Below are 21,465 nucleotides of genomic sequence, written 5' to 3' on the forward strand. Positions count from 1 at the left end.
CAGCAATGATGGTTCCCAGCAGCTCTGAGCAGGAGGGGCAGCTTGCTGCCTCTCCCTGTCCTGGAGAAAGATGTAGCTGTTGGGTCTGCAGAGGTCTGAGTACTCCCTGCAGAGAGCGTCCTGCCTCCACTGAAGCAGGGTTTCAACAACCTGATGGCTGGGAGCAAAAACCTAATTCCTATTGAGTGACACAGTGAAGCCCTGTCCGAAACGGCATTGGCCAGGGGAAAACCTTGCTGCAGGTGACACTGATGAATACACTGCACTCCTTTCCCTGCAGTCACAAGACAATGAACTTTTCTTTCCATTCTTCTGCATAAAAATGGAGTGACATGCGCACATATAAGAAGGCAAAAAATCACTACAGGCCTTATGAAACCTGTCACAGTGCTGCACAGGCTCCTTTCCCTAGGGAGGGTTGGAGGAAACAAGCATGAGACAGTCACTCATCATTTTGGTTAAGACAAGCCTGGGAGGTCCCAGGGATGCTGCATCAAAACCCACAGCAAAGCTGCACAACAAAGAACGGACTGAGGCAGCTCCTGGCCCATAAAATGAAGGAATCAGATCAGCTGAGGACAGGAGCTACAGGGATTCCAGGATTACCTCATCTCTCTGGACCAGCTCATCCTTTCAGCTTTCAGGTCTTCTCTGGTATGTGGCAATGAGGTGGGACCTGAATTCCCATTTCGCCAGCTGAATGTGCTACAGACACACCTTTAGGCCTGCTTGGCTGTTGTCCCAGGGGTGCATCCTGAGATGAGGGACCTGTGTGGTTTGTGACCCCGTGGAGGCATCTGGCTCACCAAAGTGCTGACTGGGGCTGGTGTGTCCCAGCGGTGTCAGAGGGCCAAGAAGCACCTGAAACTCCCGGGTACCTGCATGGCAACCCCCTGTGCCTTGCACCCTGTCTTTGCTCTTTACTCGTCCCAACACCATGCACAGCACCAATGTTTATATACCAAAAATGACTGTGATTTCAGTAAAAACAATCTGCCCCCTCAGTCCATTAATAATCTTGTTTCGCTGCCAAAACATTTTCATTTCCACTTCTCCAGGCCTTCTTTGTCTTCCTTATGTCTATTTTTACAGCGTTTTGTGACAGGCAGCCTGTCAGCTTGGCATTCAGGTGAACCTTTCTGCACATGTGGCCAGCAAAATATTAGCAGCAGAGAAGCCTGCTAATTAATATCACTGCCTGTAATTTATAGATGGGCTGTTTGTGCTGGAGGAGGAACGGAGAGCAGGAATCGCTGCCCTTTCTGCAGAGGGCTGCGAGGCGGGCCCGGGGTCATGCAGCCGCTGCAGAGGCCGGTTCCCTGTCCCCGCTGATGTCACTTGGCCGCGGACATCGGGGATACGGGATTCTTCAAACACCCGCCAGGCGGGCCAGAACGCCGGCTGTCCAATTCTGCCGGATTCCTCCGGGAACAGCTCCCGTTCCCCGGGCAGCGCCGGAGCTGGAGGCCCCGGGGGGAAAGGGCATCTCCCGGGCACGGAGCGCAGGGCTCACGGCGCACCGGGCACCCGGATCCTCCACCCTCCGCACCCGCCGCGTCCCGGCGCCGGTGACGAGCGGCGGCAGCGGCGAGGGGACGGCCCGAGGGGCGGCGGGGCCGGCGGGGGGCGGCTCCCGGGGCCGCGGCCGTGGCGGCTCGGCCCTGCCCAGCGCCGGCTCCGCTCCGCGCCTGGTTGGTGCCGTCGGGGCCGGGGGCGCGGCCAGGCCGGGGCCGGCCCGGTAAAGCGGCGGAGCGGGCGCGGCGGCCCCGCACCATGGAGGGGCACCTGGCGCGCTGTAAGATCGTGGTGGTGGGGGACACGCAGTGCGGCAAGACGGCGCTGCTGCACGTCTTCGCCAAGGACTGCTACCCCGAGGTGCGGCCGCGGGGAGGGCGGGCGGGCCGGGCTCTGCGCCTCGCGTCACCTCGGCTCACCTCTGCTCTCTCCCCTCCCATCTCCCCTCAGAGCTACGTGCCCACCGTCTTCGAGAACTACACGGCCAGCTTCGAGATCGACAAGCAGCGCACGGAGCTCAACATGTGGGACACCTCAGGTGGGCCGGGGGCTGCGCGGGGAGCGGCGGGGCCGGTCTCGTCCCTCCGACCGACGGGCTGCCGGTTCCCGGGCCGGGCCGTGCCGGGGGCAGGGACAGCGGCTCCCGGCCGTGCCAGCCTCCCGGGGCCGCGGGCAGCGCCGGTACCGCCGGGAGAGCGCTCCTTGTCCCGCGGCTCTGCGCGGCCTCGGTGCTGCGGCGATGTGCCAACGGGGAGAACCGGCTGCGGCTGCCAGAGAGGCCGGAGATGAACGGGGAGGAGGGAGATGAGGGAGCCCTCACCTCGGGAGGGATGTCCTGGCCTGTTATTGAGCTGCCACTGAGCCTCTGGGGTTCTCCGGCGTCTTTTTGGCTTGGTTTGGTTTTGCCTCTTTGTGTCCTCAGTTGTGGTTCTGTGCTCAGCTGTCCCAGCTCACCAAGACCCGTCCCAAACTTTGTGCCTGCCCGTGCCACAGTGGAGGCATGAGTTGCAAGTGAAGTGTGTGATGCAGGGCTAATAGAAATGTTGGTATCCCACAAAGTTCACATGCACTTTCTAATTTACCTTTGGATCCTTTTGTACAGGCAGTGCAGCTGACTGCTGTGCTCTGCTGATGAATATACATCATGTGCTTGCTGATGCTCATTCCCCATATTCTCATAATTTCTGGAATTCTGATGACAAACAAAGTCCTCTCAGTGTCCAAGAGCACTAGGAAATTAAAACGTAACCTAGAACTTTCTTTTCCTGTTGTTCATTCAGATTCTTTGCTGTAATTTTGCATTCATTAAATGACAGCTATAGGATCAGCATAGCTCTGCCTAGAGTAGTGGCATTACCCAGTCTTGGGCTAGCTCAAACATGTAAAATATGTTTGAGTCTTCCTCTGGAGCTTCCTGACCCAGGAGACCTTGCTTTGCTGATTTTTATTCCCTGAGACAAAAAAAGGAATTGCATTTAGCTTTGCTCACAGGCTGTGTGCTGTGAACCATGAGGACACTGGCTCCTGGGGCAGCTGCTGGGGCTGGGGCTGTGGATGAGCTGTTGGCTCCCAGCGTTGAACCAGGAGCTGTGCTTGCAGCACAGAGTGGTGGTTATGATTTGGCAACCCTTGTGGGGTGATTGGTGCTGGGCTGATGTGTGTTTGGAGACTCTCAGACACAGTGGCCACAGTGGCCACAGTGAAACCATCCTGGCTGATCCAGGGCTGCAGAGGGCTCCTTGAGGCTGCTCAGGGCACGCCAGGAGTCGGGGGTGGTCAATGTCCCGTGTCACTGGGGTGCACAAGTGTTCACCTACAGCTTGTTCACCCCCATATTTGGGGGAGTTCCAAACCTTGGGCTTCTGCAGCCTTGGAAGGGGATGTGGTGGGTTATCTCTGCTAGGCACTGAATGGCTTTGCTCTTGAGTATCTGTATTTGATATAAAAAACTTCATCTTTGGAGCGTGTGGAAGCACGTTCAAAGCTTTGCTTTTTAGGAATTCTACAGAATGATCTGCTTTGGTCTTACAAATGTTTAAAGGAAAAGACATGATAAAAAGTCCTTAAAGTATGTATCTTTCACCTGCATCTGATGCTGTCACACGTTCATTTTTCCTCTTGTGACAGAAGATGTTTTTCCAATATTTGTCTCTGCAGCCAAAAGGAAATGGGCTTTGATTCTTTCTCCTGTGAAGAATGTCAGACCTTTTTAACAGCTTTGCTGTAGATAGAGTTCATCAGGTAGTTTTCCAGATAAATTCCTTTTGATTTGAAATACACAGGAGTTAGTTCTTAATAAACAATCCTGCAAAGCACTATACAGCACTATACAGTTTTCCCTAGTAATCAAACTGAAATTTTTAGCTGTAGACTGCAAGCTGCTGTTGAGTTTCCACTAGCCTTCAGAGGCCTTTATAAATGAGAGCTTTGGCAAAAGAACTTTTGCACAACAGTGAGTTAAACCAACTGAGCTGAAGGGATCAGGAGTAGCTCATTGCCACCCCCATGAAGAATGACAGGCATTGGTGGGCACTTCCCCTTCTCTGTGCTACCTAAGCTTTCTTTAAGCTGCTTTTCATATAGGGGTTTATTGTTCATGATAAATTCCATCCCAGCCAGAGTGAAAAAGGAGGTGTTGAGAAAGGGTGATCCTGACATGAGGAGGGGAACACTTTCTATTTTAAATGCTCTCCATCTCTTAGATAAGTGATTGGACCTGAAATTCTCGAAGAAATCAGCAGAGACCTGGAGAGAGGAGGTGGATATTGTTTTTTACTTTTTTATTAATTTCCCTTGCCCCGTACTTAGTTGAAGAAGCAGTTGGACACTCTGGGAGCTGCACAGTGTGAGCTGAGCATCACCCAGCAGTGGGTGATGAGGAAAGTGCAGTCTGGCCTGGAAAACTCCCTTTATGATGACTGAGTGTGGCTGCAGTCTACCTGGCCACTCAGCCATCCCACTGGTAAGCCCTGTACAGCCCAGGGTGCTGTCTGCTCCCTGCGTCCTGCCAGCCTGGCTGATAGTTGTGTGTTGGAAAGTGCAGCCTTTTGAGCTGAATTGACCCCTCCTGCTAAGTGGCAGACACAGACTGTGACATTGGCAGCTGGCAGGCAGGAGCTCTCATTAGAGGAATATTGACACAGAGTGGATGGAAGTGTTGGAGAACTGAATGGCTCCCAAATTGTATTGGGACCTCTGATTTTCTTTAAATGTCTTTTAACTCTTTGTCCATTGATTAGGCATTCTGGGCCTGGAGGGTGGCTCTGGAGAGTTTCCAGCACTGAGAATCCTTTGCAAGGGTGAAACCTGTGGTGCCCTGACAGGGCAGATGCTGAGACTCTGCACTGGGTCAAATATGCTTTAGATCTAGGAATGTACCAGGGAGAAAATCCCCTTGTGCAACATCTGCAGGTGCTGGTTGCATTTCATGTTTGTTCCCATTTGTGTCCCAGCTTGGGATGGACCATGGGAATAAAATTGCTTCAGGTGCCATGTCACAGCATGTGAGCAATGTCTCGTGCCTCCTGTCCCCTGGGAAGCCTGTGCTACTTACTGTTGGCTAAAGCCTCCATTGAAAAGCAGTTTGACATCCTTGTCAGTGAGGGATGGGGTGCAGAGCCTGCAGACTGGATAAAATAGATGTGGTTGCAGCTCCAGGGAGTGGCCATGCCCTGGCACCTCTGCTCATGAGCCTTCCAGAGGACACGGTGCTTTCCTGATCTTCTTGTTCCTCTTCTGGCAAATTCTTTTGGCTGAGCACGCTCAGGACAGGAACAACTCCTCTGCACAGGGCTGGTATCTTGTGGTGGGGGAAACTCCTGTTCAGTCGGATGTCTGATGGCTTGGGAGTGCTGTTCCCAAAGGGCTGGGTGCCTCCCAGACCTGGAGTACCTGTGCCCCGGACCGTCAGGAAGAGCTTTGTTCCTTGGGAAGGTGGATGCCTGGTGATTATTAGCGATGCTCTGCAAGGAGTGGGCGAGTTTCGTTTGAGTCAGGTCTGGGAGGGAGCATTGTTACCCCCAGGCGTGCACGGGCAGGGAGGTTCTCCTCAGCAATGCAATGCAACTTCTTTCCCCGTGGGATCAGGGAGTGTCCGTGGGTCTGCCCAACTCTGGGAGGTTTGGAAGTGGAGCCATTGAGGTGCTCAGCAGGTCTTTGGCAGCGAGAGCCTTCAGTGAGCAGGCTGACTCCTCTGCCCAGGGTCCAGGGCTTGGAGTGTTTCCCACCATGACCCGGCATTTCCAGTGAACCCTCTGCCCATTCTGGACTGGCCCAATGCCCTGCCTGCTCTGCAGAGCTTCCCTGGCACTGGTGCAAGCAAGGGGAGAGAGGAGCTCAAGCCATGCTGCTGCTGGCAGGTCTGAGCCTTTACCCTGTATCTAGGTGGATTTTTTTGTTTTGTTTTCAATAATAATTGAGTAATTGTGAGGAACCCAAACAGTGCTTTGCAGACTGGACTGAGCTCTTTGCTTTTGGTTCACTCTCCTGTGCTGAGAGGCTCTGTCCACTGTGCCTGTGGCATCCAAGTGCAGGCAGGAGGAGCAGTGAGTGACCTGAGGCCACTGAGCTGCTTGATGCATCCTTTGCCGATGCAGATTCAGCTGCAGAGTAGAGCTGCCTGGTTCTGGTAGGGACATCTTTGCTAGTGCTCAGTGGGAGACCCAGGCTGGCACTGTGCCTTGCACAAGGTCAGTGTTGCCTTGGCTGGAGGGGACTTTCCTTTGTGGACCATCAGGATGCAGCGTGGTCGAGTCGCAGTGTCTGCTGCAGCCTGCAGTGTTGCAAAGGTCAGTGCTCACAGGTTCAGCAGTGCCCTGCTCAGCTCACAGCAGAGGAGCTGTGTGGCTGCCAGCCCTCCACAGCCACTGTCTCTTCAGCAGATGTGCTTTCAAGACAAGAATAACACTGTGAATTGCAAATCCCCCTCCGCCTTCCTCTTTGCCTGTACTCAGCAAACAGTCTGCCTTGGAATGGCCTGTGTGGGAACCCACAGGCTGTGATAACAGATCCTTCTTTTAAGGGAACCACTGAGGAATGTTGATGAGATTAGAGAGCTGAAAGGGGCTGAGTTTAGCAATGGCATCTCCATGGATGCTGTGGCAGTCTGTGCCTGGATTCCCAGTGTGCAGCTCCAGCATTGCCATGGCTGCCTCGTCCAAAGGGTAAGAACAAGTTCTGTCTCAGAAAGAGTTCAATGCTACTTGCCCTCTGAGGCAGAGAGAAAATGTAGAGCTGCCCTTTCCATACCAGAAGAGCTCCTCCCATGCTTCCTGTTCAGACTGAGAGGCTAAAACTAGCATGCTTGTGTTGTGCCTCAGCACAAATACGTAGTTAATCCTAAAAATACGTGCAGCTGGGTCACATTCTCATGCAGGTCAGTAAGCAGTCAGACAGAACTTTAAAGGGTTGCAGCAGAAATGCTGATACTGAAGTGGGTGGAGAATGGACTGTGAGAAGACATGACAGGACATGACAGGGAAGGGCAGTGCCCAGGAGGATCATCTCTCTGGGCTGTGCACAGTGTGGAGGGCAGGCTGCAGTGCTGTGTGCCTCAGGGATGGAGGTTCTGCTGCATCAAGGGCAGCATGCCCTGTGCCTTTTGTCCCCTGCAGATCTGAGAGGCTCAAGCCTCTGTGGGGCCATGGGATGTCCTGGGAGTTATGGGGAAACATTGCCTTTAGTGACAGCTAGCTGACCCTGCTGGCTGCTGTGACCTCGTGGACAAGGGAGGATGTTCTGTGCAGTGGGTTTGTTCCCAGCTCAGGTGCAGATGTCTTTGCCACAGACCAGAGGTGATCTGCCCTTTCCTATGCTCTGCTCTCCCTGCTCCTTTTGCCCCAGATTCTGAAGATAAAATCTCCACTCCATTAAACTTTGCAAGTGTACAGGCCCAGCCTACCCTGTGGGAAGAAACCTTATCTGGCAGCCAAATGCTTGGGGAGGGATCTAATGCTTGTGAACAGAAAACCTGAAATGTGCAGCATTGCACCAAGATAATTGTGTTCATTCAGCCCTCAGCTGTGTTCCCTAAGGGCAGAGTGTGTGCTGACTGGGCTGCAGGAAGCTGTTGCCACTCTGGGTCCTTTTGTACCCTGTAGAAAGGATGACAGGCAGGTTGTGGCAATGCCAGCTGTCCTTGTGACATGGCAAGAGTGCCAGGAAGGGACTTGTGACCCCCATTTGTCTCCCTGGTCACCTGCTGCAGGCATGATTGTGAAAAGGCTGGGAGGGTTCCTCAGCTGCATCTGCAGACCCAGTGCTCCCATGGCAGACTCTGTGATGCCCCCCAGGAGCCAGCAGGGATTTCTACAAGGAGCTTTCAGGCACTCCTCACAGCTGCTGGAGGGAGGTCTCCATCTGAGCAAGCTTCTCTGGAGCACTGGTAGCTGCATGTGTGAGGCAGGGCACAGGACTGGGACGAGGCAGAAGCACTCTGTGCCTGGCTGAGCTGAGGATTCCTCCACTGGTAAATCCAGCAGAACAGCCTCCTCCTGAGAGACAGGCTTCCAGTAATAAGATCTGGAGAGGGGCCCAGAAATGCCACCTCAGCCTATGCAAATACCATTCCCTTCATCCTGAAGGTATGCCAGCTGGGCTCTTTAGTAATTCACTAATTTTTGTACGTGCATTGTAAGAATTAGGAGCAGAGGTTAATTGTCCAAGCTGATAAGCTATTTTTTTTCAGTCGTGCACTTCCCAGAAGAGTGGTTATTCCATGTCACAGAGCACTTTCCTCCTTTCCTGTACTTCAGGGGTTTGCAGTGATGTTGCACAAGCAAGACAAATGTCAAAGTTCAGCCAGGGCAGAAGGTTGGGGAAGTCCTGGGGCTGTTGACTTGGTCCTGCTTTAGCAGCTTTGTCCTCTTAGCCAGAGCTTGGCTGGACCGTGGGTGGGATCTGTCTGGCAGAGTGGACATCCTCTGTCATCTCTAAAGGCTGGTGCTCATGTGGCACCTCTGTGTGACCCAAAACCCTTCTGTTTGTCAGTGTAGCCCTCCAGAAAGCTGGGATGAATTTCTGCTTCATTCCACGAAGGCTGTTCTTGGCATTCCCTGCAGAAAGCAACATGTGCAGGATCCAGCATGCTGGCTCTATGGGGAGGGTTCACAGTGAGCCCCCCAGGACAAGTGTGCTGCTGAGAAACTTGGGTCTTGGCAATGCTCATCTCTGTTTTAAGGCAGAGCTGGGCTGAGGGAGCCCCTTGCAGAGCAGATCATGGCTTTCCTGGTTTGTAATACCCTATTGTTGGATGGAAGGTGCCTGTGTGAGGAGGCTCATTATCTCTAGAACAGCTACTAAGGAATAAATGAAGATTAGTACAATGTTGGTATAGATGAAACAGTGTATTTCTGTCCCCTTCCCAAGAGTGGCATCTCTGAGCTGCAGTGCCAGGCGTCCCAGGATCCACCAGCCAAGGGGAAAGAGGAGCTACTCATGCTTGTATCCACCCCTGAATTTCAGATAACTATGTCAATTTTATTTTTAATCTGGTTGTAGGCTTGCTCCAGTTTTCTCTTTAATCATGAGCAGATGCACTTAGGTCCTGTTTCTTGCAGAACCTGGATGCCAAGTGGGAGAATGACTCATGCAGTAAAGGAAGGCTGAATCTGCAGACACACCAGCCTTGGGCTCCTGTGTGTGTTTGGAATTGCCAGACTGTGGGTCTCTGGAGTGTCTTGCTGGAGGATCTGTAAGGTGTCAAGTGCTCATAATCCATAAAACTGAAGAGCTAGAGTTGAGGGCACTGGCTTTTTTGGGTTGTGTAGGTGGGGATTTTGGGGGTGTTTTGTTGTGTTTTTTTTTTAATTGTCATATGCAATGAAAAAGTAATAGATGCAAAACCTAGAAGACTAATCACCCAAACAGAATTTCCTGATACAGTAGAGATGTCTCCAGAGCAAACTGGGGATTATCTTGGCTGGGAGCAGTGCAGCTCTCCTGCCCCACAGGGCAGCACTGCCTATGGCTCCCCATGGGTTTCTGTGGGTCTCCTGAGGTGGGCACAAGCTGCTGCTTCTGGCTGGGAGCTGAACTGCCAGCTCAGGTGCCAGGGGTGACTCCTTGGGGCTGGAGCAGAAAGTTAATGAAAGTGAAGCGAATTCTGATCTCATTAAAAAGATAAGGTTCTTTACCTCGTGCTTCACTTCCCTCATCTCCTCCTGCCAGCACGGGAGTCTCTCCTCCTGTGGTCCCTGGTGATGACAGCATGATTCCTGGCCTGACTCCTGGCTCTGGGATGAGCTGGTGGGGGTCCTGGGGGGTACTGGGGGGCTGCAGCAGCGCTGTCGGCTCTCTGCCCAGGGGCTGGCTGGCTGCTGAGGAGCAGCAGGTTGCTATGATACAGTTTGCTGTAGCAATGTCTGTGCTGAATGAGCCAAAACTACCCCTACAAAAGGAGCATTCCTTGGCTGGGAGGGGGTAGATTTATCTGAAGTGTTTATGTAAAGCTGAGAGGCTGCAGGGAGAGGATGTGCGTGGGAACGTTTCCTCCAGCAGCAGGGCCCCTGTCTGGAGGCAGACACTGCTGTGTGCACGGGGAGAGGGCAGGGCTCAGATAAAGGAGCAGGTTAATTCAGGCATGCGGATCAGCGCTGCATCTCCCATCCCTTCCCGTCCTGTCCTGGCCCTTGGCAAACAGGACACTGAGAGCCCAAAGGAGAGCTGGGCACTGCTGTGCTTGGTGCTGCCTGTGAAAGCAGGGCTGGGTCACCTCGCTGTGCCACGGGCACAGTGTGACAGTGCTGGGAGTGAACTGCAGCAGTGTGAGCCTGAGGCCAGCTCAGGAACCTCCGTGCCCAGGACACTGGGTCACCCTTTCTGACCTGCCTACCTGTCTGGCATCCCTGTCCCCAGAGCTGCCCAAGATGCCACAAGAACTGTCTCCTTTCCATTAGGGGACATGACTTTCCCTCTAGGAAGAGGGCTGGGCTCTGCAGAGATCAGGGTCTGTCCCTTCTGTGCTGATTCCATCTGCTGCCCTTCCCAGTGACTTTGCAGGGGCACAGACCCATCTCTCCCCAGTTGGAGCAGGTGCTTTTGCTTCTGTGGGATGGTGTAAGAGCTGGAGACACCTGCAGCCAATTTTGCTGGGAATCCAATTGCACATCAAATCCAGGCCACCTTCCCCTGGCTGTGTGGGAGTGGCAGGAGCTGGGCTGGTCAGAGCCCTGGAGCTCTGCTGCTGTTTTTGGTACCATGGTCTGAGCTGGATGACTGGTCTCTGGCACTGGGCAGGGTTTGGGAAAGCTTCACAGAGCCCTCAACCTGCCCCATGTAGGCTCTGGGCAGAGGCAGGAGCTCTGCTCCCCAGGTTTGGCCTTGCAGAGGGCTCGGGGTGTTTGCAGAGCACCTGGTGTGCAGTGCTGGGCTGGGGGCTGTGCCCCACTCTGGGCTGCACCTCAGCTGGGAGCCCCTGTGCACACAGGACCTGGGAGCTGAGCTCCTGCAGAGAATCAGCCCGTTCTCCTCTCCTGCTTAGCCCAGGCAGATTTCCATCCTTCCGGAAACATAAGCCACCATCATCCATAATTCATCAGGTGCTGAACTTCATCAAGGAGCCACCTGACACCTGGGCTGCACCCTTCCCCTGGGGTGGGGAAGTGTCAGGTCCAGACATCTCAAGGAGCTGCAGCAGGAAGAGCATGTCTGGCTGCCTTGGCCAAGGATGGGCAATCCTGCTTTTGGAGGAGGCAGATTCAACAAGGACTCTGGTGTCTCTGTTTCCTCTTTTCATAAATAACCATCTGCTTATCATCCCTCCAGGAAGTTTAGGTCATTTGTCTTTGCAGTATGAAACCAAAACAGTGTTTTTAAGTGGCAGTGAGCTGATTGCTCCATGGCTGTTTGCTCAGGTGTCTGCACTCACCAACAGAATGCAGTGCAAATAAAAATGCTATGGCACAGTGACTGTACTGCCTGAAATTTGTGTTGGAGGTGGCTACATTAGCACATGTGTGTACTAGAAGCCATGAAGGATTCAGGCTGGGCTCTTTGCCTGCTCACAGAATTCCTGTGGAATGCAGAATCATCCCCTTCCGTTTATAGCTCCTTCACCAAATCCTGTCAATTCTTTTATATAGCAAAGAGAATCTCTCTTTTTTTTCCAGCACAAATCCAGAAAGAGGGCAATTCATTTTTTTACCTGTCACAAATTCTCACAATCTAATATGAGCAAGCTCTCCTGTATAAAGATGGCAAGGGAGGATAAAAACCAGCAGTAGCATTCCCTGTCTTGTCTCAGCCACACCTTTCCACTGTTAGTGGTGCAGCACTGGCATGACAAGTGATGGAATCCAGGCTGAGTGGTGAGCCAGGCATGTGCTGTGCCCTCCTGAGCTCCCTCCTGCGTGAGCAGCATCCCCAGCAGCACAGCTCCACCAGCACCTGCCTGATGCTCACTAGGGAGGGAGAGGGATGCAAAACTTGCCTCTTCACTCTGTCCAGGGGTAAATACAAGGAAACATGGACAGAACCTCTGAATTCCATGCCTAAACAAAGGAACTAAATTCCTCTGCCAGTCAAACTCTGCTGAACCTTATGGTGTGTGGTTGTGGATAGAGCTAGAGTTGATCTGTCATTTCTTCTAAGTGCAGCTAACAAGGAATTTGTAAATTCCCATATGAAGCTAGATTAAGAATGAGAAGTTCCTATTCTGAGGGTGAAAAATTAGTGCATGTGTAATAACAAGGGATCTGTCCCATGAAAATCAATAAAAAATATGTAAACAACCCGAGAATAGATAGATTTCATGGACAAGTAAAATACCTTTCTTGTAATTAACAAGAAAGCTATTAACCAATTAAAGTTGCCCACAAAGTTTGTAAAAACTGTATAAAAGACAGCATGCTGCCATAATAAAGGCAAGCCTTCTAGACTTTTATAGTATTACTCTTTGTGTCGTGACTGTCCCAACAGCACCTCTTCACTCTGTCCAGGGGTAAATATAAGAAAACAAGGACAGAACCTCTCACATGCCTAAATAAAGGAACTGATATCCTCTGAGATGCCCCTGAGCGCGTCCAGAGGAGGCAGCGAGGCTGGTGAGGGGCCTGGAACACAAACCCTGTGAGGAATGACTGAGGGAGCTGGGCTTGTTTAGCCTGGAGGAAAGGAGACTCAGGGTTGACCTCATCACTCTCTACAACCCCCTGAAAGGTGGCTGTAGTCAGTGGGGGTTGGTCTCTTTCTCCTGGCAGCAGCTAACACAACGACAGGAGCCTGTCTCAAGCTTTGCCGAGGGAAATATAGGTTGGATATTAGGAAACAGTTTTTTACACCAAGGGGAATAAAGAATTAGAATGGTCTGCCCAGGGAGATGGGTTCACCAACTCTGGATGTGTTAAAGAAAAGACTGGATGTGGCACTTGGTGCCATGGTTTAGTTGAGGTTAGGCTTGGCTTGGACTTGATGATCTCAGAAGTCTCCTCTTCCAACCTGGTGATTCTGATTTCTCTTCCTGTCAAACTCTGCTCAACCTCACCTGGTCCAAAGCTGGGGTTAATGTCCTTTGTCTTCAGCAGAGCAGCCCGCACCATGTGGCACACAGCCTCTGCCTGGCTGAGGGTCTCTGGTGTCCCTGTGTGTCCCCGGGGCTGTGCTGGGGTGTCAGCTGTCCCCTGCTCACCCCAATCCTCCCCGCAGGCTCAGCCTACTACGACAACGTGCGGCCCTTGGCTTACCCCGACTCGGACGCCGTGCTCATCTGCTTTGACATCAGCCGCCCCGAGACCCTGGACAGTGTGCTCAAGAAGGTGAGTCCCCAACCCTCCCTGTGGGCCACCTCCCTGTGCCCTGAACCTCTGTCCTGGTTTAGGGCAAATGTGGGAGAAAATCTGTGAATAGGGTCCCTCTGGGGAGCAAACCTAAAGGGCTCCTCTTCCAACTGGTCCGGGAGAAAATCTCCTCAGAGAAAAGGTGGAAAAAAACTATTTATTTAACAAAGTGCCCATTCAAAGCGTAAAGAATGAATAATATGAAACAGTAAAACCTCTCGTTTTGAAGTGAGATGGCAAATTGAGAAAGTCCTTGCCATGGGTGTAGCTCAGCTCTTATCAGTTCCTCCCGCACTGGAAAACTCCATCTTGGGCCATGGTGGGCCACAGGTGTGAGGTCCTGGGGCTTTTCTCGGTTTTCAGTCCAGAGTAGGTTTAAACAGTCCCAAGAAAAAGGGAAAAAAACAGTCCAGGGAGCTTCTCTACCTCAGCTAGCTAAAACTAACTAAAAGCAAGGCAGATCTCTGTCCAGCTGTCTGTCCGTGTTTCAGATGAACCCACAGTCCAGAGAAAGAATGTGTAGGAGTCAGGCAGTTTTCTCAAAAAAACTCCACTCTTCTTCTTTCCTCCTTCACTTTCAGAACCAGTCCAAAGGCACAGAACACAAAATCCAGCACAAACAGAACAGATGATGGGGATATGAGCATCCTAAAGTCACAGGTTCCCATCAGGGCTCAAAGCTCTGGCCCTGTGGCCAGGCCTTGGCTGCAGTGTGTGTGCTCAGAGGAGGAAGGTCAGGTGCTCTACTTGCTCTGTGCAGAATGCAAGATATTTCCATTTGAAAGGAACCTTGTGAATAGTGAAGCTCATGGCAGCTTGCAGCATGTGTGTGGGGTCTGTCTGTGTTCACACATACAAATGTGGGGACAGAGAGAAATGTTGTCACTTCAGAACATTTGTTCTGTTTTCCATTAAGACCTTGGAAGGTATTAGGGATCTCTGTTAGCAGAACCACCAGTGACTGTGGACTGCCTGCAGCAGCTGAGAAGTAGCCCCTGGTGCTTGTTTCCAAGCAAAGCAGAGTGCTCAGTTTTTTGGCTCTCCCCTCAGCTCAGCATCTGCATAGTAAAAAAGACAGCAATCAGTTCTCTATAGCTCGTCAACAAAAATAATGAGCTGTGTCGCTGAATTTCAAGCCCGTGAATTAATAAGAAGAGATGGCACAGTGCCACTGGCCTGGAGAGCAGGCAGGGCCCTGAGCCTGCCCCAGCAGAGCTGAGTGGCTGAGAGTTTTCTACCTCTACCTCAGTGCCTTTCAGCAAAGCTGATATTCCAGCTGGCAGGGCTCAGAGAGCCTCACAGGGCTGGGGATCTGCTGTGGTGCAGCCCTGGCTGGTCTCCAGTGGGTCACTTCTAGGAGAAGGTCCCACACAATTCCTCTGAGATGGAGTGAAGCCCAGCAACTCCGAACGCTGCTCAGAGGAGTGAGGGTAAGTGGCTTCCTGGCCGATTGCATCCCTTGCTCCTGGCTGTACCCTGCTGCCTTCCCTGCAAGGCAGGGAGCTGTGGTTCTGCTGTGCAGGAAAGCATCTGGCAGCTGCATCCTGTCCTGGGGGGAGCCTTGGCTGGCATCTCATTTGTGACACTCTCTGAGACACCAAAGCATGAAAAGCACCACAGAGCAGTGGCTCCCATGGCTGCTCTCCTCCTCAGAGAGCCCCGGGCTGCTGGGGCTTGAATGGCCACGGCCTGAACATGTCACATTGTGCTGGCTGGCCTCTTGGCCTCTCCACATTTTGCCAAATGTTGTGCTGAAGCAAGTGCCTCTTACTCAGCTGCTGGGAGGGCTGAGAAGTGGGTCTTTGTCTCAGGAGTGTCCTGGTGAGGGGACAAAGACCCTTCAGATAAATCGGTCAATGGCTCAGTGTTGTCTTCCAGAGCAGGCTGGGTGGAGGGAGGCTGTTTCATGTGGACTCAAAGAATTCACTGCTCAGCTTGGGAGTCAGCAGAATAGTAATGTGAGTGAATCACTTACACCTTAATGAAATACAAACCCCTCAATAATTAGGTGGGGCTGGGAGTTATTTGTCTCTCTGCACACGCTTCATGTGAGTCCACCCTGCTCAGTGCGTGGCTTCCCCTGTTCAGCCTCACAGATGTTTTGAGTGCTGTTAGGCAATGTTTTTTTGATATGGTAACTTAAAATAAACCCTAAATCTCAGGGGATTTCTTAAGTGCCTCTGAGTAGATGCCTTGTTTCCTTTGGTGCAGGCTCACAGCCTTATGGCAGTGAGGAAAATTCCTAAGCCACCGTGAAGTTGAAATGGGTTTTAGCTTGTGATATCAGGCAAATAAAGAAAATAACATTTCCTGTTCAAGCCTCAGGCAAAAATTCAGCAGAGGAAATCTTTATTAATGCCACCCTTCTGATGCCTGGGCTGCTGTACAGCGTGTACAGATGAAGGGGCAGAGCCACCTGAGGGGGTGAAGCAAGCAGCTCTGCATGAAAGGCAGAGCAAGTTTTCGTGGAGTGGCACCTTGGTTCTGACAAGTTTTGGGCTCCCAGAGGTGTCAGTCATGCAGGAAGAGGTCACAGCTCTCTCCATAGACTAGGGAGTGTCACTACAGAAGCTGTGACCTCTGCCAGGTGTGAACAGACCATGTAGCTCAAATCCTTCATGTTAATTTGGGTGCTTGAATTACAGCTCCAAAAAACTGATCTGCTCATTGAGAGGTTGGTGCTCTCTGGCTGCAGCACTATGATCTCCAGTGTGCTGCCCAGGGGCTGGGGGTGCCAGTGTCAGTTCTGGGGTGCCAATATCCTTGGCAAGCAGATTCCTGAAGATACCTAAGACAATCTCCTGATAGAAAATAAGATTTTTCATGTTTTGCAGGTGCTTTGGTCTGACACTGTTTGAATGACATTTGGGTAGTTCTTGGCACTCCTTCCCCACGAGGTTGGGGACACTGGGCTTGGTGGCCTGGTTTTTTTTTTCTGCTTCTAATTGCCCAGGGCATATGCTTAACCATCAGCTATCATAGCAGGAAATTGCTAATTCCAAGTGACTCCTTCAACTGGGGGTAATCTCTGTTTATTATCTGCTTCCTACTTCAGCACCACTAGATAAGTAACTGGGGCACTGACATGCTGATGGAGCTGTGCAGGTCTCTCCGGGGGGAGGTCACAGGTGATGGATTTATTTAGTGCTGCAGACACAGCTGACATCAGGCATTCACTTTGGGAGCTCTGAAAGGAGCCATTTATATGAAGGACGTGGATATTTGCCCTGGCCTTCTCTTTCCACTGCTTCAAATCTTAATTTCCCTACCTATAGCTATGCTCTGGATATCATAGTGTCTTTAACAGGTGGCTGCCAGTAATAAATAGTGTGTGAGTGTGCAAAGAGCTCCCCAATGGCTGTGTTGGCCCTTGGGGTCCCAGATCTGAGCACCAGACCGTGTGGTTGCTGTTTTTCCACAGCCAGGACTGGCTTCCCAAGGCCTTGCCCCACCACCTGGGTGCCACCACTTGGGATGGGGCAGGTTTGCAGGGCATAATCTGGAACGAGCGAGCAGAAAGTTGTGCAAGGGGGACTTTGGCCATTCCCATCCTTGACCGTGGCTGTCATTAATGAGCCCTGATATGCTAATCAGTGTTTGAAGAGTTGTGACACCCTGCTTGGAAAAGCCACACCCACCAGAGCCTCTCCTTTCCCCTGCAGTGGCAAGGGGAGACGCAGGAGTTCTGCCCCAACGCGAAGATTGTGCTGGTTGGCTGCAAGCTGGACATGAGGACAGACCTCAACACCCTCCGGGAGCTCTCCAAGCAACGCCTCATCCCCGTGACACATGAGCAGGTTTGTTTGGGCAGTGCTCAGGGAGGAGGGAGGTGTGCTCTGTGACCGACTGCACCCAGGTCTTGGTCTGCAGCTGGTTAAATCGTGGCTCAGGGTCTTGGAGCTGCTCGTGTTTACAACATTCTTGTCCCCAGCTCTGGAAGACTCTGACTTATTCCTGAGGCTCTGCTGAGCAGCCACTCAGTTAGTAGCCAAAAAGTCATTCCTCAAAGCAGGTGGAAGTGCCTGATTTGACAAGTTGGACCAGCTAAAGGGGAGTGTTGCCCTCCTGCATCTCCTGTTTGGTGCAACTCTTTCTGCTCCCAGTGGCTCTCCTGCTTGGGCTCTGCACTGGGGGAAGAAGCCACAGCTGGGGGCTGAGGGGCTGCTGCCAGTGGCCTCCAGTGGATCCAGCTGGTGACAGACTCAGACTCTGGTGCAGGGGCAGCTGCACTCTGAGCTGCTGCTGTGCCTGGCTCCATGTTGTGCAGAGCAGGTGACTGTCCAGGTGAGGGGGTTGCCCAGGTGTCTCAGTTGCAGAGGTGGCACTGTGTGAATGACAAAGTGCCAGGGCCCAGTGGTTGGTAGCACTGTCTGCTCAGGAGGCTGCCCTCACCTCTGGAGCTCTCACAGAGTCTTGCCCTGTGTTTACAGGTGCTGTGTCCCCGTGGTGCCACTGTGCCCTGGCAGGGCTGCTGGCTGTGTGAGAGGCTGCTCCTTGGAGAGCAAGGTGTCCTGACCTGTTAGACCCCTGGAGGCTGAGAATTTTAGGCTTTCTGTGTTAAAAGACACTGACCCTCAAGCAAGCACTACATTTGACCTGAGGCCGTGGAACAGGCTTCCAAAATTGAGTGATAGCACTGGGGCTGTGGCTGTTTAGTTTGAGGAGTATTGTGTGATCTCACAGGGTGAAAAACCTAGAATTTAAGGTTTTAGTGTGCAGTAATGTATATGGTGCAAGCTGGAGGATTTGAGGCATTGGCTAAGTCCTTCTTCTTCACCTTCTTCTTCATGGTTTTGGGTGGCTTTTCCTTATTGGGTGAAAGTTTCTGCATTGCAGACCTCGAGTAGTCAGTTACTGGGTTAAAAGTATAAATAATATAGGTGTCATCTCATTACTGGATAGTTTATGCTTAAGAAGACCTTGGAAAGAATTAGAGGTACTCCATTTTCTACCTTGTTAGTTAGAGCTCACAACTCGTGAGACTGCTATAGATAAGAATTAATAAATGCCGAGTCCAAACACAGAAACTGCATCTCCCAAAAGCAAATCTCCTTAATTGAGTGTCTAATTGATGCCTAAAAATACTGCCCTCAGCTGCTGCTGGAATCTGCCCTGCAGCAAAGGTAAGGCAGGACCCACAATGCCATGGCCCTGTGACCTTGGGAAGGTGCCCCAAGAGCATCCTGTGGGTGCCCCAGCATGGTGTTGTGACAAGCTGGGGAGCTTCACGGGGTGGCCTCAGCCCTCTTCCTGCTCCTGGGGGTCTTGTCTGCTTCAGGGACAAAGCCAAGTGAGAAAAGACCTGCCCATCTGCAGGGGCTCACAGCGGTTTCTGAGCTCTCTCTAACTGCCTGGTTGATCCCAGTCCAGAAATGTGTTTAATCCACAAATTTGAGCTCAAGGATGTGCCAAAGAGGTTGACATATTTTCTCTGTACCGTTGGTGGGCAGGTGGTGACCAATCCTAGGGCTCTGTGTCCCCTCAGCTCTCACTCTGTGCCTGCCCCAGTGCACCACCACTGTACAGCTGAGGCTCAGACATCGCCCTGCTGCCACTGGCTTCACTGGCAGGTTTAGGATGAAGCCAAGATGGTCCCTGGCCTCATCTGTGTCCTTGTGCCAGCATCTCCCTTTCCTCTGCATCCTCCTCTGATCCCCACCCTGCTCATGCTGCAGTGCTCAGGGTGTGGATGAGCCCACAGGAGCTGGCAGCGCTTGGTGGGTACCAGTGTTTGGTGGGAGCCTGTTGTGCTTGGTGGCTGTACCAGGAAGAAAAGAAGACAAGAAACCATTCTAACCCTTTTCCCTCTCCCCTGCTCTCTCTGGCCTGCAGGGCAGTGCACTGGCACGGCAGATCGGGGCGGTGGCCTACGCAGAGTGCTCCTCCAAGGTGTCGGAGAACAGCGTGCGGGACGTGTTCCATGTGACCACGCTGGCCTCCGTCAACAGGGTGCACAAGAACCTGAAGCGCAGCAACTCCAAACGGGGACTGAAGCGGGCGTCACAGATGCCTGGCAGGACAGACTTACTGAGTGACACAGAGATCAGGAAGGACCGAGCCAAGAGCTGCTCCATCATGTGAAAAACGGGCTGTAAATAATGTGTGTGTGTTTTCCATTTGTACAGTAACTGGCTGAGACAAGGGCGTGGTGCTGGCTGCAGGAGCTAGCCTGCCTTTCCAAAGCCTTTTTCTCAGTCTCTAGGGCTGGAGCAAAGGTCCCAGCTGCGAGCAGGGCTGCACAAGTTGCCCTGCACTGTGGAGACTTCTGGGCTGGCTGCTGCTGTGCAGATTGCTTGGGATGAAGGAACCACTTGGCAGAGGAGTATTCGGGTGCTGGAAGGTCTGTGAAGCAAAGTTAAAGAGAGCAGTGCTGTGTGTGTGTCACCCTGCTGTCCCCACAGCCCAGGCCCTGCCCTGTGTGGCTGTACAGCACACACAGTGTGGGGTGGGTGCTGTGTGGGACCTGGGCTGGAGGGAGGAGGGGGACTGTGAGCAGCAGAGTGCAATCAGGAGAAGGTATTCTTCCAGTCTTCCTTTAGAAAGGAAATGGTGTTTGAGGTGATGCTGCCCTTGGCCAGGCTGGACAGCAAGTGCCGTGGAAGGTGCAGGTGTGGGCCAGAGCTGGGAGGGAACACCCTGGGAAGGAACCTTAACCTGATGAGACACCACAGTGGTCCTCCTGCAAAGAGAACAGACAGATGTCTCTTCCCATGGTATTTTAGATACTGGAACTGCATTTGAAATGCAGTGGATCTGGCTCCAGGGGAGAGGTGTGTCCCAGTAGATGCACCCTGAGAATCGTGGTTCCCCTCAGCAAGCAAATGCCCCTGGGGAGCTTTGTGTGAGCTGCTGACACCTGGGCACTCCTTGGCTCTCCCCACTGTCCTGCCACACAGCTCCCAACAATGACTGCAATAACAATCCATATCCTGCTCCCCACCCACTTCCAGCTGCAGGTTGTGTTGCATGGTGCTGTATTTGTCTGGTATAGATGAGAAAAATTACTTTATGCATATCTGCACCCTGTCTCTGCTGTGGCAGTGGGAGAGGAGGTGCTCCCTGCCCTTGTGCCTTGCTGTCTGGCCACCTCCCAGCATCTCCCATTGCTTCTGCTGCTGCCCTCTCTGAATGCCTTTGATGACAGTATTAGCCTGGGCTTAATGTCACATGGACACTTTATGGAAAAATAGAATCTGCTCTGTTGCCAGATCCAGCTGTGTCTGTGGGCTACAGGAAAAATAAACATCATTGGAAAATTCATGGTGCTCAGCTGTGTTCCTTTTTAAGTCAAACCATGCATCCTCTCAAAATCTCTTACTGCCCAACTTACCTTTGTATCCTAATGTCTCTCTCTAGCCCCTGAAGTATGCTTGTGCACACCCTTCAGTGAAAAACCCAGAGGACTTTTCTGCATGTATTCATTCTGGAGCTGAAACACCTGCCTTGAATAACCTCTCCCTCTGTCCTGACTCCTTAAATACTGTGGAGCATTTGCAGGTTGTCTGTGCCTGATGCAGCAGCCTGAGCTGACAGGAGCTGCCTCTGTCCTCACTACAGCAATAGCCTTTGCCTCAGTATTTTGTGTCTGCTCTCACACCCAGACTGCAGCTGTGAAGGCATTTTGGGGAATTGGAGCTGCTGGTTTCCCAGGACAAGGAAAGCTCCATCAGTGACTGGACACTTGTGCTGTGTGCAGGTTGCAAGAGCATGAAAACGCCCATCTGCAGCCTGGGAGGAGGAGGAACTGAGCAAGGCAGTATGGCAAGAACAACCCTCAGCATCCTGATGCTTTTCTTGCACTCTCTGGGCTCTCCAGGGCCTTTGCAAACATTGTTGAACAAAAGCAGATCCCTGCTTGGGTTGTAGCAGTGTCATTGCCCACTCCTCATAACCTTTTTGTAGTTGTCACCATCCTGTCACACAGCCACTGACACTTCTTTCCACATACACCACCAAGTGCATTCCCTTTTGCTGTGCTCTGGTAGCCTTTTGAATTTAATGTGGCAGTCTCTACAAAAGCAGTTTCTGGGTCACTGCTCAGTTTAAACTTGCTGTGGCTCTACCTTGACTTGTTTGCTGAGCCTAGAAGCAAATCCTCAGTTGCAGGATCTGTCCTGAGGGGCTGTGCAGGGCAGCTGCCCCTTGCTGAGGCTTTCAGCACAGCACATCAGACTGAGCT

General features: G+C 52.2%; 1 protein-coding gene across 1 annotated transcript; it reads left to right on the top strand.

Annotated features, from left to right (window-relative positions):
- Positions 1-1,699: 1,699 nt before the first annotated feature.
- On the top strand, positions 1,700-20,544 carry RND2 (Rho family GTPase 2). The gene is made up of 5 exons (XM_066336800.1): positions 1,700-1,875; positions 1,966-2,053; positions 13,156-13,265; positions 16,949-17,083; positions 19,119-20,544. Exons 1-5 carry the CDS (start codon positions 1,774-1,776, stop codon positions 19,365-19,367), a joined length of 684 nt encoding a protein of 227 aa, XP_066192897.1. The 5' UTR covers positions 1,700-1,773; the 3' UTR covers positions 19,368-20,544.
- The last annotated feature ends 921 nt before the right edge of the window (positions 20,545-21,465 follow it).

The sequence above is a fragment of the Sylvia atricapilla genome, chromosome 27 (genome assembly GCF_009819655.1).
Source record: "Sylvia atricapilla isolate bSylAtr1 chromosome 27, bSylAtr1.pri, whole genome shotgun sequence".
In the NCBI taxonomy this organism is placed as follows: Eukaryota; Metazoa; Chordata; class Aves; order Passeriformes; family Sylviidae; genus Sylvia; species Sylvia atricapilla.